Raw genomic sequence first — 26,023 nt, forward strand, 5'->3', positions numbered from 1 at the left:
GTTGGTATGGAAGGTAACAGGAAGGAAGGTCAATCCAACCTCTCTGTCCAATGACAACATTATTTTTCTGTGACAGATGGAAAACAGTGCAGCTGCCCTTTAAAGAACTTGAAAAAATAAATAAGAGAGTTGCACAAACACACATTATCAGAACTGCAATACAAAGACAGTGAGATATGAAAGGCCATGCAAATATACTGATAAGATACTTGTTTGAGAGGAGGGCTGTGAACTACCAGTGTCCTCCAGACTTTCTTTATCAGGGTCATGTTTTGGCAAGGCCAGGGCGAATCACTGTCTCTATCATCAACAACCGAGGCTGAGGCTGAAAATTCTAATTCAAGGCCAATAAATATGGTTACTATAGACGTGCCAATATAGTAATCTTTTTCTTCAACAACTTGTCTAGCGTCTTCACTGCAAGGTAGCTATTAAAAAGATTTGTAGTTTCAGGAGATTAACTGACTGTTTAGAGCCCTGTGGAGTGCCCAGTCACAATCCACATGATACATACGTGATACAATATTAAATGAAAAATACAGCCTCCAGCCTCCAGCTGGACTTTGTTTTCAGTCATGATTTTCTGTGTGTAAATGTTAAGCAGGATGTTCGGTTCAATGATCTTTCAAATAACCTAAACCATGTGTATGAATGAATTGTGTGGAAACAAGCACCCATCTTATGTCCAGGCAACAAAGAAACTGTCGATATGGTGCAGCATTAATAAAATACAATCCATTTTCACGTGTGCTCTACCATTCAGTTCACGAGTCAGAATGATGTCTGAGACATGGTGTGATACAACCACCAGCTACATGCTGCTCTTTTGTCTGTTCAGCTGTCTACTCTAAGAGCCAATTTGGCAGGAAACCAACCATCATCCCTTTCTAAAAACACATACTGGCTGAAGTCTGGAAACACTGTTGTTCACTCTCCATGATCATAAGCATACATAAACATTAATTTGTCCTAATAGTCTGAGGTGAGGTCAAACAATATTAATGTATTGAGGTAATATATAAATAACTAAGTCACTCATATTAGAGCTGAAAATTATTTTCAAATTAAACTAATCTGTTGATTATTTTCAAGATCAATTGATTATTTGTTCAGTGGAAAATATAGATTAGTGTTGATTGATAACATGACAGAAGTTTAAATCGGAGAGCTTTCTATTTTATAAAAAAAACCTCACTCAAGCTAATGAGGCTGTTATCAAAATACTTGGTGACTCATTTAATAAACAATTATTAATCCTTTAATTGATGCAGTCCTATAATATTTAATTAACCCTACAATACTATACTTTTGTCTTTACCCAAGAATCCTGCACCTTGTGGTGTTTTGCAAACACTTGAGGCCAAGGATGACCTCAGCTGGATGGAGTGATATGGCTGGTTGTTTGCTAAACTCCCTTTACCTGTCTCTAAGTAAACAGGTGAATATCAGTGCAGGTTATGAATGATTTAAATATTCAAAGATGCAAATATTTTAAGAATACCCTTAAATTACATCTGCACCCTGTTTGCTGAAGTGACTGAAAGGGCAGACAAACTCAGCAGCCCAAATCAATATTAAACTGCATTTGGCAGGTGTTTAATGTAGGTTCTAACCCAATACTCTCTCTCCTTCAATCTTTCCTCCCATTAACATTTTCCTTCTTTTTCACTTCACTTCTCCGTCCCCTTAATTCTTTCCTTCTTATCAAGGCAAAGATGGGTCTGTTAAGCCACCCTACTAAACCCTTCTTCCTCTAAGCCATCTTGTCTAATGAGACATAGCCAGTACATCATTACCCACAAAGGAATAGCAAGTGAGACCTAGGGTTGCGGAAATGACACCAGGGGTTGCGAAGAAACTGGATAAAGAGTGATGAATTATACAAAATGACAGACTGACAGGTGGACGGGTGAATATACTACAGGGTACTGTATATGTTACATACCATTTATTACAGTGGTTTCAGCAAGGAGATGATATTTTAAGATGCCAGACTTGAAGTAAGAGAAATCACTTCTAAAATGGACACACATTTCACAAGTGGTTTGTAGAGAATAAAACTTTTAGATTGAAGTGAATGTCTTTGACGTGTTGTAAAGCAGCTACGCTGACAGATCTGTGGTACCTCCAAATGAGAGTGAAGTATCAGAGGCTTTTTTTTACAGCACACATTTTGACATGCCATCATATGAAAAGTACAGGTGTTACTGATAACATTATGAGTCTATGAGTATACAGTGACAGAGAGTCAGTATGTACAATACCAGAACCCTGAAATGTAAGCAACTAAATGGAACTCTTCCTTCCACCAAGCTGGTTATGCTCTTGGTGCCATTTGTTTGTTTGTCAGTCCAAATGTCAGCAGGACTGTGCAAAAACTAATGAAACAGATGGGAAACTTTGTGGGAGGGTGGGGAACAGGCCAAGGAGGAACCCACCAACCATTGAAACAGAAGCATTTTCCCCACTTTCTTTAACACTGAGATACGGTGGCATGTTTTTTTTTTTATTATTATTATTATTTTATTTAATTTTTTTAATAATGCAGAGAATATTATAAAAAAATTAAATATACATAAAGTGCAAATGTCTGTGGACAGTTAAAATTTGGTGCAGATGCAGATAATGATCTGGATTTTAGTGTGGGTGGATGTATATACTTTTGAGCATTTTCTGGTTCTTTGTTTAGTATTTCCTGGTATGACATGTAAAATAAATATCACAAATAGGTCCATTTTAAATTGGTTAATACTGAACTAGCATTACATTATGCTGATTTTCCACTACATGGTCCGGGCACAACATTTTTTTTTTTGCTTTTTCATTCGCGATATTTTAGTACCTGCTCTGGTGAGGTTCTAAGCGAGCTGAGGCGATACTATGCATGACGTCATCAGATTGCAGGCCAAACAAGAAGAAACACATTTATATTAATAAGTACTCCCGTAGACTGATCTCAAATTTTTACAGCCCTTGCTATGTGGAGACATACTGATTGCTGACTGTTTCCTACATCCACGAGTGGTTATCTATTCCTCCTCCTCACTCTTTTTTTGCATTTCCTCTCCCTCATATTTGCTCATATTCCATGTCATTCTAACCCTCCATTCTTTTCTCCAGAGAAAACATTAAAGCATGGGCACAATTCTACTGCTAGTATTGTACTAGTGTCACATTAACACCATCAGTCATTGTTAGATACAACCAATATGGTGAAATGTAGTTACAGAGAACTATAAGGTCTGTTTTCTCCTCATTGTCGAGAGTTGGACACAATTTTAGCCCATTTTAGCTCATCCAAAACCATGAATATCCTCCCTCCTCTCTGTTCCTCTGAACAGGTGGGAATGGGGGTCAGTTTGAGTCCACTGAGGGTCTCCTTTAATATTACCCAATTGTGCAGAGGCTAAACTTGTATAAACACATTAACATCAAAGTTGCACAACTACAAATGAAATAAGTATTATAAGCATGTGGAGATAAGGTTCTACCTAAACAAATAAAACAAAATAAGAACTACAGACTCAGTTGGAATCATCATGAGCACAAGAGTGTGTGTTTACTGGAGCAAAGAGGCATGTGAACTCCAAACAGGAGCATTAGAGGAAGACATACAGCCACTGCTAAAGCCCTGCCAACACCCTTCATTTCCTCGTTTTCTGCACTGCCAATAAAGATGGCTAAAAGAGAGAGAATGAGGAAGCACCAAAGTGCAAAACTAGGTGGTACCATAGTCTGTTCTGCCATATCCGAGCAGCCTATCTCTCATGATTTGCCTCAAGCTTTTTTGTTATTTGTCTGCCCAATACATTCTGTTCTTTCATAAGCACAGAGGTTTGTATGTACTTTTGTTTTTTTCCCCATTTCCTCCACTGTCTCTCGGTACACTTACAAAAGAAGACCCGACGGCCTGATGGAATCATAATTACATACAAATGAATATGCTTCTCTGTATCTATTGATTTCATTAACCACAAAAAAGTCACAACGGATACCCAGACATGTCCCTACATGGAGATCAGATAAAAGGTAACAAGATGTTAAAGTAAGCATTTTATTTTATACGGTTTTAAAGATGTGGCTCATAACATGCACAGAGAATCTTTGAAATACATGTGATATGCGGTAATGCAATCGGGATCAATACATGATAATTTGAGTTTGTGGATAAGCTACACAGAGGGGTCCGAGAGCCTGAGACCCATTTCTCAGCTTTTATCGGAATTGATCAGGAAGTCCAAACGAGAGTGCCTTGCTTCCTCTGTGCAGTCTCACAATTGTCATTATGACTTTAAGTGTGCCTAAGAATTGATGATTACATTTCCTCAACTGCATCCTTTCATCTGGTATTTAAGCATCCCAATACTGCTTTTAATAGGATTAACTGATATATACATTTAAAGAGGTTCAAAGACGGTTGAGAATAATGCTGACAGAAAAAAGGGTATAGTAGAATTATGACAAAAAGACAAAAGGGACACGTGGAACCAGATACACAGAAAGGTTGAGAGATAAGGCTACCAAGAACTTAAGAAAAAGAAACTCAAATAGATAAGGCAGACAAAGGACAATGACAGAGGGCTGGTAGGCAGGAGAGTAGACAAACCAGCAGACTGACTATCAAGGGAATTGTAAAAACAAAAGACAAACAGAGGATGAACAACGGGTAGACAGACAGGTGCAAAGCATACTGGTGCTTTGGTAAACAGAGGAAGAAAAAAAGGAAAAGAGGGTCACACATTTTCTGTTAGTGCTAAATACAAACAGAATAGACAGAAAGGCAGATGAGTCGTATAAGCCGTCTGAGGGCTTTTCCATTTAGCACTGTAGGTAAACCAGGCTGTATTAGATTTGTCTGCAGGCTACATGCACACTGGAAGCACACTGTAGCCTGCTAATCAGGTCACCTGTTGCACAACACTACGCGAAGACCAGCCAACGACACATACCTATACAGACATACAAATGTATTCAGAATTGCATAATGTAATGAAATTTGTTTGATTGTATGTATTCATATTGTACACAAAATATATTATTTTGCTGATAAAAAAAATATGCATGTATACATACGCCACCGGTTCTCCATAGAGGACATTACATTGACCTCCTGAAGTTAAGTGATTTACTTGTGGGGACTTGGGATTAAGATCCCTACAACATAGGAACTACCTAGAGCACACCCACAGACACACGCAAGCATGATAATCAATACAGACATCTCAGCTCCGCTTACTACAGTAATCATCAGCACATTGGGAGTCAAAGGAATGTCAATTTATCATTCTCAACAACCAGGAAAATGCCACAAACCAAACCTCCAGAGTAAAGAACTTAACAATGCTAATGTGGATTAGAGTAGAGTACAATAAAATCAGAACAGAGAAGGAATAAATGGTACTGATGAAAGTGAAATACAAAACATGTCCCTGCCCTTGCTATGGATGGCATGAAAATCATGAGCTTCTCCATATACCAAATCTTACTTTAACCACTACTGTATCAGAGGTAAAGAAAAATTCAGAAACAGACGAGAAAAAGAACATTAGGGGTGAAAGGCAGGACAGAAGGCAACACATAAAAAAGAACATGAGGAGCAGTTAACATGGCAAGGGAGGAGACAGAAAGAGAATTTCACAGATATTGTGAAAGCATCATTAAGTCGCAGGCTTTAAAAACAAGCAACAAACACAGTACCTGTAATTGTAGACATGAACTTGTTAGTACACAAAGTCTGCATGGACTCAGATTTTGGGCTCTGAGTGGGCCCTTAAAAGGTTTGAGTAGATGACACATCTGTAAGCACATGTAACATTTCTACCATACAATTTGTATATCATGACTGTTTCCAAGGACATCGTTCATTTTGCTTGTATTCATTTAACACTGGACTTGTGTTTAACGTCAACAAAAGAATTTTCATCCACAATGAACACTGACCATCTGGATAACCATCTGGTTTAATGGGTTTCCACAACAAAAAATGTTTTGTTGATATTATGAGTCTTACCAAGATCTCTACAGGTGGTTTAAAATGCTCAAAAACAACACACAATTTTGAAAATACTGACTCACTCCTTCAGAGAGACGATAACACTGAAGTAAATGTCAGATTTTTTTGAATAAATAAATGCTAGTTGAAATGTCTTACTCATCTGTCGAAAAAAACTGCTTTGACCAGGCCACATGACGCCATCACGTGTTGGAGCACACGTGACTCTGCCATCAAGTGTTGTCCAGGCCTTATTCCTATTTCAGGCTTTTTTTTTAATCAATCACATTTTAATTTATCTTTGGCTTTAGCCCTGCTGCCTTGCTTCTAATTCATCTCTATTATCATCCCTGGGACTCATCTATCCCTTGATGCATCTTTTATTATAAAAAGCCCAACTCATTTCAGTGAAAAGCATCTATTCATTCTCCATTTCTCTCATACGGACACTCCACAAACAAGCTCTAAATGGGAAAAAAAGAAAAAAACAATTTTCATGTCACTTTTTTTAAATTAAAGACTGATCTCATCACTCCCCTTTACAGCCGAACTAAGTAAAACAGAAGTCCACACAGTTCATTTGGATTCCCTGACCAAATAATCATTGAAAGACAACAGGTGAGCCTGATATTTAGCACTCAGTTATTAGTCTTGACAGCAGAAATGCTTTAGTCTCAGTTAACTGGTCAGCAAAACATATGAGCTGATATTCAGTCCGTCAAATCTTTCTTGGGTTGGTTTTCAAATGGGTGAAAAGGTTTCAAATATATCCATTAAAATTTCATGACACGCTGTGTAAATTATTTCCATTTCAGTTATTTGTAATATGAAACAGCCATTAACAGTAAGTTTGTTCCATGTGAAATATATGATGGGGTCCCAAAAAAATTAAGCAACCCTTTCTGTGTCGAGGCTAAACTTCTTTAGGTCAGACATGCTCCCCCCCGAGGACCACCATATATACAATTTTGTAGGGTTGTCCTCGGGGGGGAGCATGTCTGACTTAAAGAAGTTTAGCCTCGACACAGAAAGGGTTACTTAAAAATCTTTTGTCTATCACAACCAGATTAGATGCAGGTACAACAGTTTGTACTGAACACAATGTTTGCTTTTGTTGAACAGCTTAGCCTTGTGTGGTGATCCGACTGTGGATTTAGGCTGCAAGAGTCAGGGAAACAAGACATGTAAAGTAGAATGCCATGTTTTGGAAATACACAAGTAGTTATCTGGTTCATTTACATTTTAGGAGTTTAGCCGCTACACTTAATACACAGTAACAAATGCAACAAATGGTTGTGCGCAAATTAGTGAATCCTCAAAACTAAGTAGCCTGATAACAGAAAACAAATCTGTAAGACATTTCACATACTACAGGCACTGATTGTATTTATGTTACACAACAGGCGTTTCACCTTTTCCTGAATTAACAGTGGTAAATTTGGAATATCTTGCTCAGAGAGTAACAGAGAGCTCCCTTTGCCTTGAATTTTTGAGAACTCCACCTCAAGGAATTATCACACTGACTTGGATTTGCTCAGTACTTTAAAGTTATGAAAGGTGAAAGATGAAAACTCTGGTTATGTGTCACAGATGGAAATAACAAGAATATCCATGTCTGTTCTACAATCCTAAGTATAAATTATTTTAGTATTTTCTGCATAAGTCTTAACAGCTTTGGAGCTTCTGTTGTCATTCCAGTACGCTTTATACCTCTAGGCTACAACAGTAGTCAGCTAGGAGCACATGATGTCTTTGACGACACAGGCCTATGTTCTTCTCATCACAAATAAATGCCTCAGGACAGTCTAAATTAGCCTGACTGGATAATCTAATGTCATGGATGTCATGTGTGTGTGACCTACAGCATCTGGGCAAAAGTTACAACAATAACACCTCTCTGCCTTTTATTGCCACCTCTGATTAAGCATAAAAATACCCAACAAGTGATCACAAAACAAAATGTACAAGGAAGAATATGCTTTATGCTGGAAATGGGCTTGAGTTTGAATGATATGAAATCATTCACAGCACAACTGCTTGCTTTCACAAGCACGCAGGTAGGTACACGTGTTGCCAAAAACATGCACACATACAAGCATGCATAGAGCACACACAGCTCACTCAGCTGAGGTCACAGCTGTTTGATGGGAGCCAAATATCACTTGTGAGAGGATAGAAACAGAAACTGTAATCCCCATCTACCCTGAACGATCTTCTGTCAACCCTCAGGGTTATTATATACACATCATCAGTTATGTGGTCAGTTATGTGGTCCATAAAATGTCAGAAATCGTTAAAAAAGTGTTTATGTTTCACAAACCTCATCCTGTTTTGAAAGTAATCATATTTAAGAAGCTGAAAGAGAGCTTGTTTTAATTATTAGAAGAAAAACTCAAACGGAGATGAGCCCTAGCTGAGATTAATATAGGTGTATCGGTCATGACGAATATGGTTCACCTGAAACCAATTAAGTGTAAAACCAGAACAAAAAGTACTACTTAATTCCCAAGAAACAAGCCAGATGAATTCCAAAACATACAATGATGTCTTAGTACTTGGAAACAAACCAGAGCTTTAGTATCTGCAAAAACAATGAGACATACAGTGAACTCATAATCATTACTTAAAATGGACTGGATTATGCTTATCAATAAAGACATTGCCACATTACAATAAAACAACTAATCAAGTGAACCCTATACCCATTCACAAGGTAACAGCTCCAGGCACCAGAGCACTTTAATGTGATATAAAGCTCCAGATGTCACATGACTCAGTTGCATGCTTTGTATACAAGTGTTAATGTACTGCAATCAATGCAGTCCAAATATAAAGAATTAAAAAAGGAAATCACAATAAAAGATTATAAATAAACATGACATTTAAGCTAGTACACAGATTCTGTGCCTGATGTGATCACTACACAAGCAAAATCAGTTGCCTGGTTGGTTTCCATCGCTCTGTCTTCTATGCTCATATAGAGTGCGCTTTATGCCAGTGATCCACCTCTGGTACAAAATGTCTATGAAGTTGAAAAGCGCAGCTTCCAACCAAAATTACATTGTTTTAATTACATTTGTTGCATGATAGGACTCTGCAACATCAACTATAGAAGCATGCTGTTTTCAGTAATGCAGGAGAGCTGATCAGTGAAGCCACTTCTGTCAGTCAAACAGAGAACAGACGCCTCTGCTGAACGAAACACTGACTGTATGGATTGAAAGTTATGTTGTGCAGTCTATGAAAAGCAGACACAGGTTTCATCATGATTTTTTTTTTTCCAGAGGACATACTGTTAAAGTATGTATGCAGTCTACCTGATTGGTCAGTAGATATGGTTTCAGGTGTGTTAGTATGAATACAGATTACCTCTGACACAGAGCTGAAATGCCCATCTAGATTGTTTTCAAAGGAAACGTATTGTATGGATGTAGCCTTAGATTAAATGATAAATGCTGCTTTAATAAACTCCCTGCTCAGTGGGATTTTTAGCACAAATGTGAGTATGCAAATTCGGTCTCTATCACACACACCAAAATCTTTCTCTGGTGAAGAGATGATACATACTCTGACAACATAGTGACAAGTTTCAGGACGCGATTTCACATTCTTTCATTCCCATGTAACACCCTCTCTACAGTAAACACACACACACATATGAACCGACTCTTTCAAGTTTCTTCTTTCTTCAAGTATCACACACAAAGACAAAAAATGTCCAACACAACAGCAGATAATCATGACAACCAAACAGCTACTTACGTTCAAAGTCAGAATCATCATCTTCATCATCATCTCCATTAGACTCTGTTTGCATTGGCTCCGAATCAAACATCACTCCTTTCCCCGTCTTGCCACCAGCCCCATCCTGATTTCTGGTGTCCCGCAAACGGGTGAAGTATTGTACTGCAAAATCCACCAGGTCCGACGGCCTTTGTCGAAGCACCTCCACAGTGTAGCCCTGCAGCAGTTCTGTCAACCCCACTGGTATCTCAATACTCATGGCTGTGTGTGGCTCGGCAGCAGTGTTTGCAATCTATCAGTTGAAGGAGAGAGAGAACTGCTTAGGTACAGAGTCATTCCTGTGTTATGATACAAGGGCTGTGATGTGAATATGAACTGCCTTTTTGAAACTCTCAAAGTTTGACTCTGACCTTTACTTTGCCAGTACTGGAGTGTACACATTGTGTGACCTGACTGACGACAGCTTTCAATACTAACAGAGATGCAATTGTGTGTAAAGCGTTTTTTTTAACCATTATGTTCTATAAAATGGAAAAAAATAGGCTACTAAATTCTAGCAATACTGATGCCTGACTTATATAAGTATATAAGTAACATCTCGACGATATGAGCTATTTTCAAGCGATAAATGTTCAACGAATATGATTGTATATATTTAATATAATTGTATGCATGTTAATAAATCGCTGGAAATGTTTGCAACTTTATCTGGCGACCCAAAATAAGTAAGTGACACATTTGCCAGTCCCGATGGATGTATTTACAGTATGAGCAGGTATCAAGTACTGATGTGACAGTGTCTCTGTGCGGCTACTTTATCTAATGTTGAACCAATGAACGCACCGACACCACAAGTGCACACAGCAGATATGAGCCTAACAGCTTTCTGTGGGTTGGATGGATAGTACGTTGCATCCATTTGTAGTGTCAATAACATTACTGCTTGCCATCGTCAGAAACTGAGCTGTCAACTTAAGTGGGTGGCCGGTTGAATCTAGCTAGCTAAGCAGCTAATTGGCTAGGAATCGTGTCGTCTAGCTGCTTTACGGAGCTTGTCAATCTTAGACAGATGACCTGAGAACTCGATATAGCTTACAGATCTGGGTGAAACTTTCTAATAAATAATCACCAGGGTGCGAGTCCAGAGCAATCTAATTTAAGCCCACACGACAGTGGCTATCTTGCTAGCTTGTATGCCACCTTCAAGGATGCATTACCCGTTAACTTACTGTGTGTTGAGTGCGTTGGCATTGGCTGCAGGAGCTAAGCCGCGGATAAACGTTGACATGCAATCATAGTTAGCTGCACAGCACCGGTAAGTCGCGTGATAAGCTAATTTAAGAATTTTAACAGTGTGTCACTTACGTGCGGTTCTGTCTCCCCGGCTAAATTAGCCAGTCCCCTCCTTCTCGGTGTCTTCCTTGTTATCCCTTACTTCGTCGTTTCTTTCTAGCCAGTCTATTTGCCAGTATACCAACCGTATCCCTCCACACAATACATTGGTACAACGTAAAGCCGACAAATGTACGTTAGCGTCAGTTAGCTAACGCGTAGACTACTCGTTCTTCCAGTCACCCAGCTGTACGACGATGGTGAATAAGTTGACAAGGGGAGGGAATAAACACTCGACTTCAACGCTGCAGCCTCTACGACGTCCACGCACTCGGTGAGGGAGGGTGGGACTTGCTGAGGCTGTGGGGAGAGCAGGCTAGCTGACAGGCTAATTAGCTAAGTACTAGATAGCAACTGCCTGTTGTCGTTTAGCAAGTGTCTCGCGGCTCCCCCTCTCATCAGAACACAAGTAATCCAGCTGCTGCTAGGTGACAAACGCTGACTCCGGCGTTGACAACTCAGTGGCACACCACTGGTGTAGTACAGCCAGAAGTACGGACTGTAAACGCCTACTTTATGGTATTTTAGTAACAAGTTAATTACATCAAGAGTAGCCTGTAAAAGTATCTTTGAAACACGTTTCCTCCCTTCTGAGGAGACACCCCACACTTGGTTACGCACGAATGAGCCACTGGTACTGTCAAGCATATGGAGGTGTGGCCATTGAGCTGAAAGCGCTTAACATTGATTGATAGAAACGTTGGCCAATCAAAGTAGAAGTTTAGAATATCTCAGCCAATTGGATGTGGTTATGCAAATAAAGACGGGTACGGGGACACAAGCCTTATTAGTGCAGCCAAAGACGGACCACACCCACAGAAGTGGCCTTGTCAACTTTATATTCCCTAAAAATATGCAAAATTGCCAACAGCCACGATTTGTAGTAAATGTTTTATTATTGTACATGATGCATCAGTGCATTATAATATTTGTTTCGACTTCCATCACCCAGCTCTTGTTTACTTTACAGTATAAGGTCAGAAAAGAAAACAGATAAAGTGTAACAGACTCACTAAGGGTGGATGTAGAGGTTTGCTAAGCACTATCACAGCCCGTGGAGCATCTCTTTCGCTTTCATTTCCATTCTAGCGCTGTCACAGAGGTAAAGCCGTTGCCATGGTCACAGCGAGCCCAGATTAAATTCCTCCAACCGATATCTGATTGGCTGCTGGTCGAGGTCTGTAAATCCACCAAACACAGGAAAACAGACCTTGTGGCTCCCTCTGCTGGAATCCAAAAAAATGGATTTCTTGTCACAGATTCAAGTCTAAACTTAATAATATGCACACAACCTGCTAAAAATAAACTACATAAATTGTTGTGATAAATTAGAATGTCACATGTCACAGGATAGTGGATTAAACGTAACAAGCTTCTCCCTTGTCATGAATAATCACTGCTGTATGTACTGTATGTAAATCAGGTGGCAGTGAGAACCTTATTGAACATGAGAAAATAATCCACATGTAAAGTGGTCTTTCCTTGCCACCAAGTTCTATCCTCCTTTGAGACTGACTACAGTGTGATTTTAGCAAATGCTAAAAATGTGTCAAGGACAAAAGAAGAACTAGCCTACATTCCCAGAGAGCGAGAGAGCAGAGTGAAAAATATGTGGATGTACACTATGTGTGTACTGTGCATGTTTAATTAACCACCCTCTACAACAGTCTCCACCCAAGACAGTTCTTGACACAAGGATGCATGAGGAGGAGGAGAGGAGACAGATTTACTAAGGGTAAATAAAAAAAAAAACATAATTTGGAGCACTGTAGTTTACAGCATGCCTGGCTTTAAAACCCTGTTGCATTTCATTCTAAATATTCTCTCATTTGTGCAATTACTTTGCAATGTAGGGAGCCAAAAAGGCAGCTCTTCAGGACTTTTAATGATTTTAAACAAATATGCATGTGTCATACTGACTTTGACATTCCATACACAGTACAGAGAAAAACACAACCAAAACAATAACACAGTATGTTAATCATATATTTGATTTTACGAGTGATATTGCTGCAACAAATATTACTGCAATAGTTCAAATGGGTTAAATGAGTAAACTTTGTACCTTTTTCATGAGAATGACCCAACTGACTGGCCTTTGTAGCATGGGATTGAGATTAGATTTTATACAATCCTGGCTTTCCTGTGTTTGTGTGTGTGCTGGGATCTGGAAACTGCTGTAGCACTACATTCATAGAAACCAGTGTGTCTTCAATGGTTTCTGTGAAGCAACATCGCCATCTACTGGCCTTATACAGCGTAACAACAAGCCCAACGACGATTGAATCATGAGTGTAACTGTGATTTTTATTTTTAAGTCATTTTTGCAAACACACCAATTATTGATAGTAAATGTGTCCTCTGCATTTAATCCTTATTACACACAAGTAGTCAACACACTGGACCAGCAACCTTCTGATTACAAGCCCAGTTTTGTTCCTCTTGGCCATGGGCTGCCACGTTTCCTGTACTGGTGCTCTCTCTGTTCTGCATGAAACAGAACCAAAATAAATAAATAAATGAACGCCACTTACAATTATATAACAAAATACTTAAATGAATGACTTTGTATTAAAACAAACATGTTGTCTATATATTGCAGATAGAACTTGCTTTCATCTGTACATAGAAGTTGGAGAATTCTTAACACAGTGATCTTACCTTATTGTTGTGTTTTCTGAAATATTGCATTTCAACAATAAACTGAATGTTGAAGCTAAGATGTGAAATCATTCCAGTCAGGATGTACATTTAAACAGTCATATTGTTTATTCTGCAAGAGATTACTGACAAAAACGGAACTTTCTAATAAGCAGTTCGGCCTAATAGTGACTCAGAAGTACAGTATGTCCACTATTATATATGTTATATACATTATTATGTCACTAGGAGGGTTTTTAGCAAAAATTCACATTATTTTACAAGGAAGAATCAAGAATGTGATGCTGCCTGAAAACACCAACTCTCATCTCATGTGTGATGTTATTGTTCTATGATTCAATGGTGTGTTGAGAAAAAAGAAGCACCCTGCTCCATCACTTTTGTACTGTATGTTTTGCTGGGATGAGCATCGATGTTCTCAAAATGTCACTATCCATCTGTCAAGGTTTTACATCACATGGCTGAGTTTTCCCTCCACATCTGGTTTAAAATAGACACGATCAAGACAGCGATCTGGACAAGCAACAACAACAACAAAAAGTGTTTTTCTCTGGTTCTCTGTGAAAACTTAACTTGCCTTAGAACTCTGGCTTCAACCTTGAAAAGGTTTTTTTTTTTGAAGGGTTCTAAAAATGTTCATTAATTGCCCATTGATTTCATTCAATTTATGCCTCTTCATCACATCTGGATTGACTCAGAAAGTTGGAAATGCACCCCCTCCAAAAAAAGCCTACACATATCAAAGCATGTACAAATAAGGACAAGGGAAAGAATGCAGCCTTTCATTCAACACAGCCGTGACCCATAATAATACATTTCTACATTGTTTTCTGTTGGAAATCCTTGAGGGAAAATACTGTAGGATAAAAAACATCCACATTTAAGTGCACAACAACAAATAACAATTTATTTAATTTGTATTTAAGCCAGAAAATCAACTTAATTAATTCATTAATTTAAAACTTCCTAAACTTCTGCCTCATTAGAACCAGGTTTCAGTCTCCATGAGGACTACTGGTCCAGGACAAGGTCAGTATTCAAAAAAGTACTAAAGTACAAACACAAATACACTCATCCGTCACAATAATAAGGCACAAACAACACAGAAGACAAACATGCGTTTCATTTTTTTTTCACAACAATGTGGATTTTAATTTGAATGAAATGAATCCGTGGCATTTTCTCATTGAGCTGATTTCAGTAGACAACCTGAAACTTGCAATTTAGTTTTCAGAAATAATCTGTATTTTGATCAATTTTTGTTTTTAGCAGAAGCTTATCAGAAACTCAAAGAGATACAACTGGAAGTCATATCTATTTAATTCTAAGTAAAGGCAAATTACTGGGAAAGTACAACACAATTGTAGAAATAACACCATGTTTGTTAAAAACAACAAAAAAAAACATTTCAGTAGCATCTGTTATTTTTTTTTCCAACATTTATTGTTCACTGACAAACTGCAATGAGACTTTAAACAAACAGTAGTAAAATATCTTTCTCTGCAAAACCATAATCAGAAACATAGTCATTCATTTGTGGGATTCCCGATCATACACGAGTACAAGCTGAAACCAGTTTTCTTTTTAAAAAAGTGTTATGAATCTTCATATGGCTGAACAACAGTAAAAACGACACACGCGTCTGGTTTATGGTATAAAAAGTGCCACAGTCGCCTATACTTAAAATAATTCCTATACATCCTTTCGACAAGATAAATAAAAGACCTTTATAGTTCCATCAAGTGTTTTTAGGAATGCTATGCTATTGTACAGTGTCTTATAATTATGTTCAGTAATAAAGCAGACCAGTAATTACAAAGTCAACAAAAAAAAGCAAGGTTTGAATTAGGGGTTGTTTCGAAAAATGCAATTAAACCATTTCGGTCTTTAGTGTAGGTCATTTTGAATGAATTCATGTTTTTAATTAATACATTTATTTATAGCACTTAAGAGAGGACTTCAATTCCAATTCTTGCCGATCATGTGACCACCGACATCACTCATGTGATCATCTGCAATGAAGCTTTCCAGTGCACTTCAATCTCTGGTCTGTGACCCATAGTCCTGCGTCATATATACTGACCCTATTTAGAAACAGTCATAAAGTCAAAATTTAAAAACAAAAAACATCAAAAAAGGCCCTTCTGTCCTAAAAAACAAAACACATTAAAGAGCACTGCATTTGCACATGGCTCTCACTCCATGTGACAAACATGCACACAAATGAAGTGTGAATATTCATGCCAATAGGAAAACATATAGTCATGCAGAGGACTACATGGCTTTACAAGATGAAATAAAGTGAACAGGTGGCCTCCTAATTTCCCAAGACTTCCCCAACCACTTTTTAATCAGGACAAGGAATCTATGTCGGCAAAAATACTTCATAATAATAATAAAGTTATTAGAAACGAAAAATGTGGCCTTAAAAATCCGAAAGAAATGCTTCTTTGCCTGATTGGAAATAGCGTGTGCTCATGGCAAACAGCGCAAACTGGTCTCATTTGAATTCAGTTGAGTGTCTGCACCTTGTATTGTTGACTGTGAGCAGATGCTGTTCATCTCAACGCTCACACAAAAGCAAAATCCTGAGAGGAGCAAGTGAACAACCAGCTCTGAAAGAAGAGCACGAGCAAGAGCAGCAGCAGCGTCTGCTGTTCATCCTGCACCGTTAACAAATACACGGTTTTCACAGGTTAATTTTGTGTTGGAGGGGGGGGGCTGCTACCATGGTTACTGAAGGCCTCCCTCTTGTCTTTCTCTTTAATCTCCTCTCACTCCATCTCCACCACCCCCACCACGAACCATGGAAGTAATATGCACTTGTGCAGTCTGACAGGTGGGACTTTTGAAATATTCTGCTCTATAGGCTCCTGCCAGGTTAAAGCAGAGGTGCTATTAGAAAGATGAATACTGTGCTGTGCTGTGCCGTGCTGTGCCGTGCCGCAGTACAATCAGGCGTAGATTGTGTTTGAAGTGTCTGTGACTCTCAGTGCGGGTGAAGAATCCATCTGTACTGCACCAATGGCAGCATGACCTGATCTGTCAAAATGTCTTGTAATGCCCGAGAAAAAGGAGAAGAGGGAGCTTACGTCCTCGTGTGTTCCTTTCATCATCTGTGAATGTGCTGCTTTTCATTTTAACATTTTTTTTTTTTTAATTCGATGTGCCATGAAACTGAAAACTCGGCTTACTGAGCTGAGTCAGTGGCGGGGTTAAGTGATGTGTCCCCTCTTCGACTAGTGGGCGCTAAAGTCCTTAAGAACCAGGAAAACGACAGGCAAACAAAATTTGAGCTGTTCTGATAATTGGCCACTAGGGACAGTGTGGGTGGCTTACAGTGTAAGCTCTGTTGTAGGACAAGGGCCTCTGAGATGGACAGAACAAAGAGTACTGCTCACAACAGCAACTTAAAAAAAAAAGGTCTTAGCGTGATCACCCTGGTTACGACACATATAAGATGGAATTTAAAAAAAATTGTCCTTCGATGCCAGTTAGCTGTCATGGTTACAGAGCGGAATGGTCACCGTGGATACTGTGCCTCCCCTTCACTCTCTACATGAGTCCCTTTGAACTCAGTGATAAAAACCTAAATCACGAGTGTGACACAGTTAAATGTGTTCCCCTGAATCGGACACTGGATGTATTTTCTATAGGACACACATATTTAGAGCATCCGGTGTCATAAATTGCCACAGATAAAAAAAGAAATGTTTTATCTCTTTTTCGTGTTTGACGTTGGCTGTGGACAAACTTTGAAACTCTTGACTAGAGCTGCTGAAAGTCTGTCATACTTGATAAATAGACTCAATAAGCTCAGTGTGTCTGTATAGCTTATAACTAAACAACTACCAAAAAAATATATAGGTTACTGTGACATTATTGCTGCGTTTTGTTTGAAGCCAGGGTTTAATGTAGCTTTAACACTCTTACTGCAGGTGAGATTGAAAGGTCTTATTACTTGATTTACTTATGATGAGAACGTGTTTAGGTGCAGTACTCAAGGGCATTTCAAAGCCAAATGTTTCCACTTCCTCCTCTTTTGTAATCTATTCTCTCGAACATCCTCTTTGACAAAACAAAAGACGACTGTGGTGCTGTTCTGAGACACACACACACATACACACATGGTCAATCAGCCTTATTATGTGGAAGTGAATTGGTTAAAAGTGTCCACCAAGAGACAGATGCTATGTGAGGAACGTTGAGCCCTCTTGTGTCCCAGCTGTGTTGTAGTCTGCAGCCTGAGATTAATGGAGTCACGCTCTCAACCCTGAACAGTGAGGTCAATGGTGACCTAAAAAGGTTATATGCCACAGAGAGAGGGGGAAAGAAAAGCTGTGGCCTCTTGACCTTCGCTTTCTCCCGCTAACTCCCACCTGCAGAGATGAAGACACTAAACAGCTTAACTTAGTTTAGTGTGTCTCCACTCAATTACGAAAATCCTCAAGAAGCCCATTGTGTCCTCTGGTCATTCAGTCAAGGTGGTGGGGGAAGTTCTCCTCACTTTGTGTGATGTCAAAAGAACGGAATATTTTTGTTGCACACACAATGTGCAAATTGAATATTATCATTCGGACAATGCCACTCGTTTTTTAGGTTATTAAAGGTCCAGTGTGTACAATTTGGGAGGGTTTATTGGCAGTGTTCAATTGCTTTAAAATAAAAAAAAATGTTTTGTTAGTAAAAGCCTTTGTATGCACTTTAGGCAAGGGCTTTGCTTTACAGATGTCACCATCTAAGTAAACGTCAAAGAACAACGTCCACTCTGGCATGTGAAGGCTACTGTAGTTCCCTGATGAGCTTGGAAAAGGTATGGGTGAGTGGAAATGTCTTCCATTTGTTCCAATCAATGGTCTCACCACTAGATGTCCCTAACGCTTACACACTGGACCTTTAAACTGAAGAAAGTTTGAGATTAAAGTCTCTTCTACTACACTGATTTTGTCTATGACTGACACTCTGAAGATAGTGTTGCAGCAGGAGAAGCTATTTTTTATCAAGTAATTAACCTCCACCAGAGGGTTAATCCTAACCTTGATCCTGCCCGCTAATCTGTCTGTAGATGCAGGATGAACAAAAGGGAACAACGTTCAAAATAAATCCTCATTATTGCACTTTGAACTGTAGCTTAAACATCACTTCACCATGGAGCAAGCATGTGCACAGATGGAACCCAGGTGGTGCTTAAGCCCCTGCCCCTTTGCTCTCTGACCAAGTAAAGGGCCCTTTTAAAAAATACATCTTTATTAATTTACTTTTCTAATTTTAGATGTTTACTTTTTGACATGGCCTACAGCATCAATTCTCAATAAAAAGGTGTGTGAAAATGTCCAATTGCATTTCAGTTGTTTTAGAAAACTGTTGAATAGGCTTACTAAACATCTGCCTGAGTGTATGCTCATTTAAATAAATACATGTGTAAGTAAGCCTTGCACCCTGAAATGTCTGCACACTACTGCTCTGGAGATAATGAAAGGAATGATCATGGAGATGATGAAAAAAAACAAATCCCCCATGCTGAGATTAATAGTTGTAAGTTTTGCAGGCAAACTGACACCGCTACTGAGTATCTACAACACGAAGTGGTTTCCAGGACCCATGATCCACTTTAAATGAGTGGGCTGATTGACAGGTAGTCTACACAGAGGGGGTTGGCAATCTCTAATTTCAACTATATGCCCAGAGATTGCCGTCAGTAGCCTACATTTTTGTATACGGAGGAATTCAGGTCTGTTTAAAAGCCCCAATGTAAAAGTTAACAATTTTAAAAGCGTTGCGGGAGATGCTCTGTGATCCAGACGGTCACCTCCTTCAGCACAGACTGGGCCACCTCTGGGAGGTCGTGGTGGAGGGCATGGTACGCTCCCTCATAGATCTGAGAGGATATTTACAAGCAATAAGAGAGAGAGAGAGACAGAGAAAGAGTCAGAGAGACACAATGCAACTTTGTACGTATGCAGGGACTAGGGAAATAAATACTTTAAAGGTGCTATATGTAGGACACTTTTCCACTGCGTAGTACCACCTCGCCTTGCCTTGCCTCGCCTCTACACGGTTTGGTTGGTTTTTCATTACAATATAGTACCTCCTCACTGTGGGCGGAGTCATCACAGTACAGCTGCATGAAACTGCCGTGACTTGGTTTTATACACACAAACTAGTGACTTGTAAAGCAGTTAGAATCAGTTAATTAAAAAGGTTAGTTCAGTACTTCCTGCATGACCCGAGCACAGACTCTGTCTGACACAGTCACTGGACCTCTGATAAATATTGAGATTTGAGACATTTCCGTGCTAAATGTTGGAGATTAACGCACGTTTTCAGGATTGTTAAGTCTTTTTAAATGATCTACAGTTCGGCTTTGATTGATTTCGCTTTGATTCTTGTGTCAGACATCACGCTCATGACTCTTTGGTGTTTTGGTCCATTGTGCATTTCGTGATGCACTTCAGGCACAGGTTACTTCTGCACAGTAGGGCTGAACAATTTTAAATAAATATCTAATTGCGATTATTTTGACAGGAATTGGGATTGCGATGTGATTCGCGATATCAGAGGGAACGGTCATTTTTACATGATTTATTTAATTATATTTATATATTTAAAATAAAGACTGTGTGATATTTGTGTGGATCTGTGAGAAACAAATATGTGTACAGGTCAAGACAATAACTCATCTAAAATGATATTTTGACACACATTTTAATTGTTCAGCACTACTACAGAAATGCATGTTTCTGAACCTAAAACTTCACCGTCCCCCTGAAAAATGTCTCAGCTAGAAGAGAATAATTAGTGTCTGTAGAGGACATGGGTTAAAATATAGAAGATTGAAGACAGAGTTCTGCCGACTCTGCTGTTGTTGCTGCGAAGCAGATACACTTTAAATCGTCCTGTTGCCGACACACAACAGTTAATGCCAGGTGTATCAGTGCATCTCTGTGTTTTGGAAACCTTCTGTGGGTAGATCTCACAAATTCTCCTTTCTTGTTCCACCTTGTAACTCTCTGTATTTTGAATTCCCGTGCGGTGAACCATGTGAAAATATTCAAACTTCCTGAACAGTCTAGTCACACTGTTCCCTCCCCTACTGACTTCGTGTGAAGGAAACGGAGAAGGAAAAAGGAACAGTGTGAAATACATAAGGCAATAATGCAACATGTGATTTTAGAACAAGACAAATATTGTCATAATCCCATAAGGTTTACTGTAAACAAACCTTGATCTTCTTGTCTGAGCTGACAGCATTCTCGAACATTATCATGGAGCCTCTGACGTCGCAGAGCTTGTCGGCGTCGCCGTGCAAGAGGAAGAAGGGCCAGCTGATGGACGGGATTTCCTTATCGATACGAGCCACAGCCCTCATCAGCTGGATGCCGAACGACACCTGCATCCCGCCACGGAAGTTCAGCTCATCCGCGTCATATGCCTCCACCTGGCAGCAGATAGATGGACATGAGATGTCTGGAGAGATGGTGCTTAAGTGTAACCCCTCTTTCCCTTTAACTTTGATGTGAGCTCTTAAGGTTTATGCAGCTTCCCCACGTCAGCTCAAAAACTCAAAACAGAACGTGACTTCAAAAGAGAAAGGTTAAACCTTCCATTTCTTTCACTAATTTGTGTGTGTGTTTTTTTTTTCTTTTTTAACCACATCAACTACATACTTTTGGATATTTATAGGGGCTTAAGTTCTGAAAGTGGTTTTATGTGAGGTTCCTTTTTGTGTGTGTGTCTTACAACACAGTAAATGCTGAGGTTGAATCCAAATAGGGAAGTGCTGGTTCCCCCACAGACAGAGTTCATGAGACAAGAATCATGGGAAAACCACGAGAGTTTGCTCATGTGATAAGTTTGGTTAATGGAGGGGAGGCGGGCTTCAAGAAAAAGGAAATAAAAATGAAAGAGACACAGCAGATGGGGACATAGAAACGAGCAGTGGATCAGGGCACGGCACCGAAGACGGACACGCCCCATTCCTTTGATATTAAACAGTAAAACTATCAAGTTCCATATGAGCTCTCACGTAAGCCACACACTCACCCACATGTTGTATGTTGTATGTAAACACGGCTGATGGCCTACTCCAACAGAAGCGGCGACCACATTTACTGCTGCGCTGAATCACAAACGACAGCGAGCCGAGCTGACACAACGCGTCCACAAACACCGCCATAAATATCACGTCACAGAGAGACTTTACAGGTCACCCATAAACCTTTTGTCCACAAAACACTTTGAGCTCCAGAAAGTTTTCCTCAGTGTCTTCTGGACTACTGGTTCCAAAACACGATATAACCAGCTTTACTTTGGACGAAACCTGTCCTCGTCGTTTCCGCTACTGCTATGACTTTATTCTTCTCATCCACTGAATGTTTTGCACTTGAGAGATGTGATGACACCATTTCCTCCAACACAGAGTAGGAGGCAGAGGTAGCAGGATGAGATCATATTCTTACAGTTTGTACCTTTTTGTTACAGGACGTGCACACAAATGACTGTGTTCACACACACACACACACACAAACAAAATATACATTATTCTATTCTATTCTATTTTATAATGATGCCTCCATGTTTTTAGATGAAAAAACCGAAAATGTGATTCTCTTTATAAATATGTACTACAAGCGAAGTACATTTTTTTTGGTTTGAAATATTACAACAAAGGATCTTTCAATGGTTAGCAGCAACACAGATTTTTCTTTCATTATTATTTTTTGTGCAGTGACAAACATCCTTTAAATGCCAGGTTTTCGTCATGATGCCACCATGTTTGTTCACAAATGGCAGTTTGATAGGGTTTCAATGGCACATTTTTTGCGCTTAACGGTGCGAGTGTAACACTTGTTTGTACACAGTGTAATTTTAGCCTTAGTGTAGGAGCTGAGCTGGAAATTCATGTCATATGCAAAACAGCCAAAATGATCACAAAAACAAAGAATGAAAGAACAGTCCCTAATGTACACATACATAGATGCACACACTTGACCAGAGAAACAAAAGTTGAAGTTTGAAAAAAAGGGGTCATGCGACGGTCACTCATCCTGGGACCGTCCAGAACATTTCACACGCATATGCACACATGCGTGCTACGCCCACACCTGATATTTCATTTACAGATTACAATACAACTCAAACGCACGCACAACAATTGTCTCTCACCTTTGACTTGTCCCTTGAGACCCATTTGGAATTGATGCTGCCGAGTGGGAGGCTGGGAAGCATGTGGTTCAGGACCTTCGCCAGAAAAACCTGCAAACGGCAAAAAAAACAAAAAAACAAAGGAAAATGTATCTTCACTCATCAGCGCCTCCCAGTAGAGGCTATTTTTGTAATCGCCAACTAATTACTGTAACAGTCATTCAATTTTAAGTGTGCACAATCCATTATTAAATATCAAACATACAGTATAATGACATTAATAATACATAATAATATTAATAATAAGCAGAAGAATAGGAACAAGGCTACTCTTCTCTCACAGAGACATCAGTTTTGTCAGCGTTACGTCTTAAAAGAACAGGAAACAAAGACACAAGATAAAAAAAGAGGACAGCATATCATAGTCCTCATCTTCAGCCAGAGATAAGTAACATGACAGACTTCTGGTGATTAGGATGGACAGAGGAAAGCAGTGTACAGTGTCATTATGTCATACCTTGAACGGCGTGGCTGATTCTGGGTTCATTTTGATCAGTGGTGCGATAAGAGCCACTCCAGCAAAATCATTGGGCCTCTCACAGGCAGTCAGGATGGCGACAGCACCGCCCTGTGTGAGATAAAAAATAAATAAATAAATAAATGAATGAAACAGAGTGTGCTTTGTTGAGGAGAAGTTATCAAACAACAAGAAGAAGAATCTATCTGACATGTTTAAGTTTCCCAAGGGTTTAGAAGTTGCCTCTGAGTAAATTGAACAATTTTTTTATTTGAATGGCTAGAAGCCATTGACGCGGGAAGCTTGAGGGGAGATGTAGACAAACAACGAGTCACCAGCTTTTTCATGACAGAGCAAGTCATTAAGAGTGAAGCCTCTTCCCGAAACTCAACACACACACACTGTGAACCCTGCATTACATTCACTGGCTCTCATGTGCTGGAGTCTGTTGTTGTTTGCTTACTGGAAGTGCAGAGTTGCCACATAGACGTGTGATTTTAAGTCTGTAACATAGTTTGGGCTGGAACACAGTTAGTTTAAGGAATCACATGTAGCTGGGTCAGTGTGTGGAATAGCTTACCTGAGGCCAACTTCACACACTTACTTGTAATAAACTTTCACATGGAGGAGAGAGTACATTTCTGTCTATTTGAATATTTAAATATTCAACAGATAATGCAAATTTTCTTCTATTGTTCCAAAATTCAAAGAGCATGTTCGCTTGAAAAGCCAATCCCTTATATCTAGACTATAATTTGCTTTAAATTGATCCAGGTCCGCATTATTTTTAACTGGTACTTGCTTTACAGAAATTGGGCAGCTCTTTTGACTTTCTACATGTTCAAAGTTTAAGCTGATGAATGGGCTATTGCAGGCCGATGATGAAGATTTAACAAGAAAATACACAGTCACACAATAGCTTTGAGAGATGTGTCTAAATATAAATCCAACTTAAAACAGGTTTACGAGATAAAACGCATGAATAACAGAACAGAAGAGCGGGAGTGTTTCTCTCCTCTAACTGGAATGGGCAGGGCTTTACAGAGTAAGTGAGAGTTTCTGATGCAAGGAAGGAGCAGTGGGAAAACTACTCAGAGGTCAAGACAAACACAAAACAGCAACTCTTTTGTTCAGATGGGCCCGAGTTTCCACCCTGTTCTTTTGTTTTCTGTCGTCCTACACACACTGGGAGACAAATGTGAACACATAGCTCATGGGGCACAGTGTCTACTGTCATAATGCCTCACCCATGGTGGCGCAATGACAGCGGACATTATGCCTCACCCATGGTGGCATTCGTGATTGTGATTAAAATCGTTTGAGGTAATGCCATAACAGGTGTTCGGAGACGGTGGTTAACTGGTTCTAGGGTGGTTTCACTTTTGTGCTTCTGTTGCCTGTGTGCACCACAGGCATGTGTGCGACAGTAGTTTGGACATCCCAAACTACTGTTTGTCATCCCTGGTCCTGGAGCCACTGCCCTGCATGTTTTAGATGTAGCAACAGGTGTGTTGGAGGAAGGAAACCTCTAACACATGCAGGGCAGTGGGTCCCCCATTGTTCCCATTGTTTAGTAAATGTCATCTAGACCAACACAACAGAGACGTTTGGAAAGGGAGCAAAATTAAAGGTACCTTACATGATTTAATCTGAGTATTGTGACGTAAGTAAGTAGCCTTAAAATATATAAAATTATGTGTTTCATTGATTTATTTTTTTTTTTTAAACCTAATGGGCGGGGTAAGATGTTCAAGCGGGGCTGCTGTGTTGTAGAGAAACACCACTGTGTTCACCCTGTGTTCAACTGTGCCATTGTTTTTTTTCTTCTTTAGAGGACACCAGGGTTGAGAAACACTGGCCTAGACAAAGTGTAATTCGTACCCTTAACCATAACCAGGTAATGCCTAACACTGACCTTAAAGCCATACTTGACTGTTGGAAGGATGAATGTCTATTAAAAATGGGTCATCTATGTAGTAGAAATGTGAAATAATATTTGAAGCAAGTGCCTTCTTGGCCGAGAAAGGCAGAAAAATTTAATGTTGGCTCATGTAGATGAACGACAAGCACTCCCAGCATGCACTGCGCTCACCGCCCGCAGGGGTCTCAACTGTCTCAAGCCTTGAAGCAGACAGTGCTAGTTGTGTAAACACACAAACCCCCGTGAGGAATTAAATATATACTAAATATAAAAATACAAAATAAAATACTCCGCCACCCGCCGGCTTCTAATTTTCACCAAAATGCAGGTCTTTTCCTTTGCATTTCAGTTTGAAAACTACATCCGATCATTGTCGTTTACTCTGCAGAGCAAGAGCTGTTTAGCATAACTGTTAGCAAAGATGGCGGACACCGTGTTTACATTCTGGGAATGAAGTCTCGTCCTCTATGGGTGAGTCTAAAAAGTGCGGAACTGGCTTAAACTGACTCAGCGTAGGGCAAAATTGGGAAAGGACATTTTTTTTTTTTTTTTTACAACTCAGTGGAAAACTGAGCTGCATGCAAATCGCTAACCACAACGCAAATCTTAGCCCTAAACTTAACCAGTTCCTCAAAAATGGGGTTCGGCGTTG

The 26,023-nt window shown here is 39.5% G+C and overlaps 2 protein-coding genes across 4 annotated transcripts in view; both read right to left on the reverse strand.

Annotated features, from left to right (window-relative positions):
- Positions 1-11,750, reverse strand: part of prkar2aa (protein kinase, cAMP-dependent, regulatory, type II, alpha A) — a 37,311-nt gene extending 25,561 nt beyond the window's left edge. Inside the window, exons 1-2 of the mRNA XM_058644094.1 lie at positions 11,102-11,750; positions 9,755-10,028 (exon numbers count right to left, since the gene is read on the reverse strand). Of these exons, the coding sequence (XP_058500077.1) occupies positions 9,755-9,995 (241 nt within the window). The 5' untranslated portion in view covers positions 9,996-10,028; positions 11,102-11,750. The remainder of the gene's footprint in view (positions 1-9,754; positions 10,029-11,101) is intronic.
- Positions 11,751-15,210: 3,460 nt separating this feature from the next.
- mgll (monoglyceride lipase) overlaps positions 15,211-26,023 on the reverse strand; it is a 33,853-nt gene continuing 23,040 nt past the window's right edge. For all 3 annotated transcript variants that reach the window (XM_058644096.1, XM_058644097.1, XM_058644095.1), the window contains exons 5-8: positions 23,451-23,561; positions 22,955-23,044; positions 21,012-21,227; positions 15,211-19,667 (exon numbers count right to left, since the gene is read on the reverse strand). In XM_058644096.1, the coding sequence (XP_058500079.1) occupies positions 19,557-19,667; positions 21,012-21,227; positions 22,955-23,044; positions 23,451-23,561 (528 nt within the window). In that variant the 3' untranslated portion in view covers positions 15,211-19,556. The remainder of the gene's footprint in view (positions 19,668-21,011; positions 21,228-22,954; positions 23,045-23,450; positions 23,562-26,023) is intronic.

This window comes from Solea solea, chromosome 11, assembly GCF_958295425.1.
Source record: "Solea solea chromosome 11, fSolSol10.1, whole genome shotgun sequence".
In the NCBI taxonomy this organism is placed as follows: Eukaryota; Metazoa; Chordata; class Actinopteri; order Pleuronectiformes; family Soleidae; genus Solea; species Solea solea.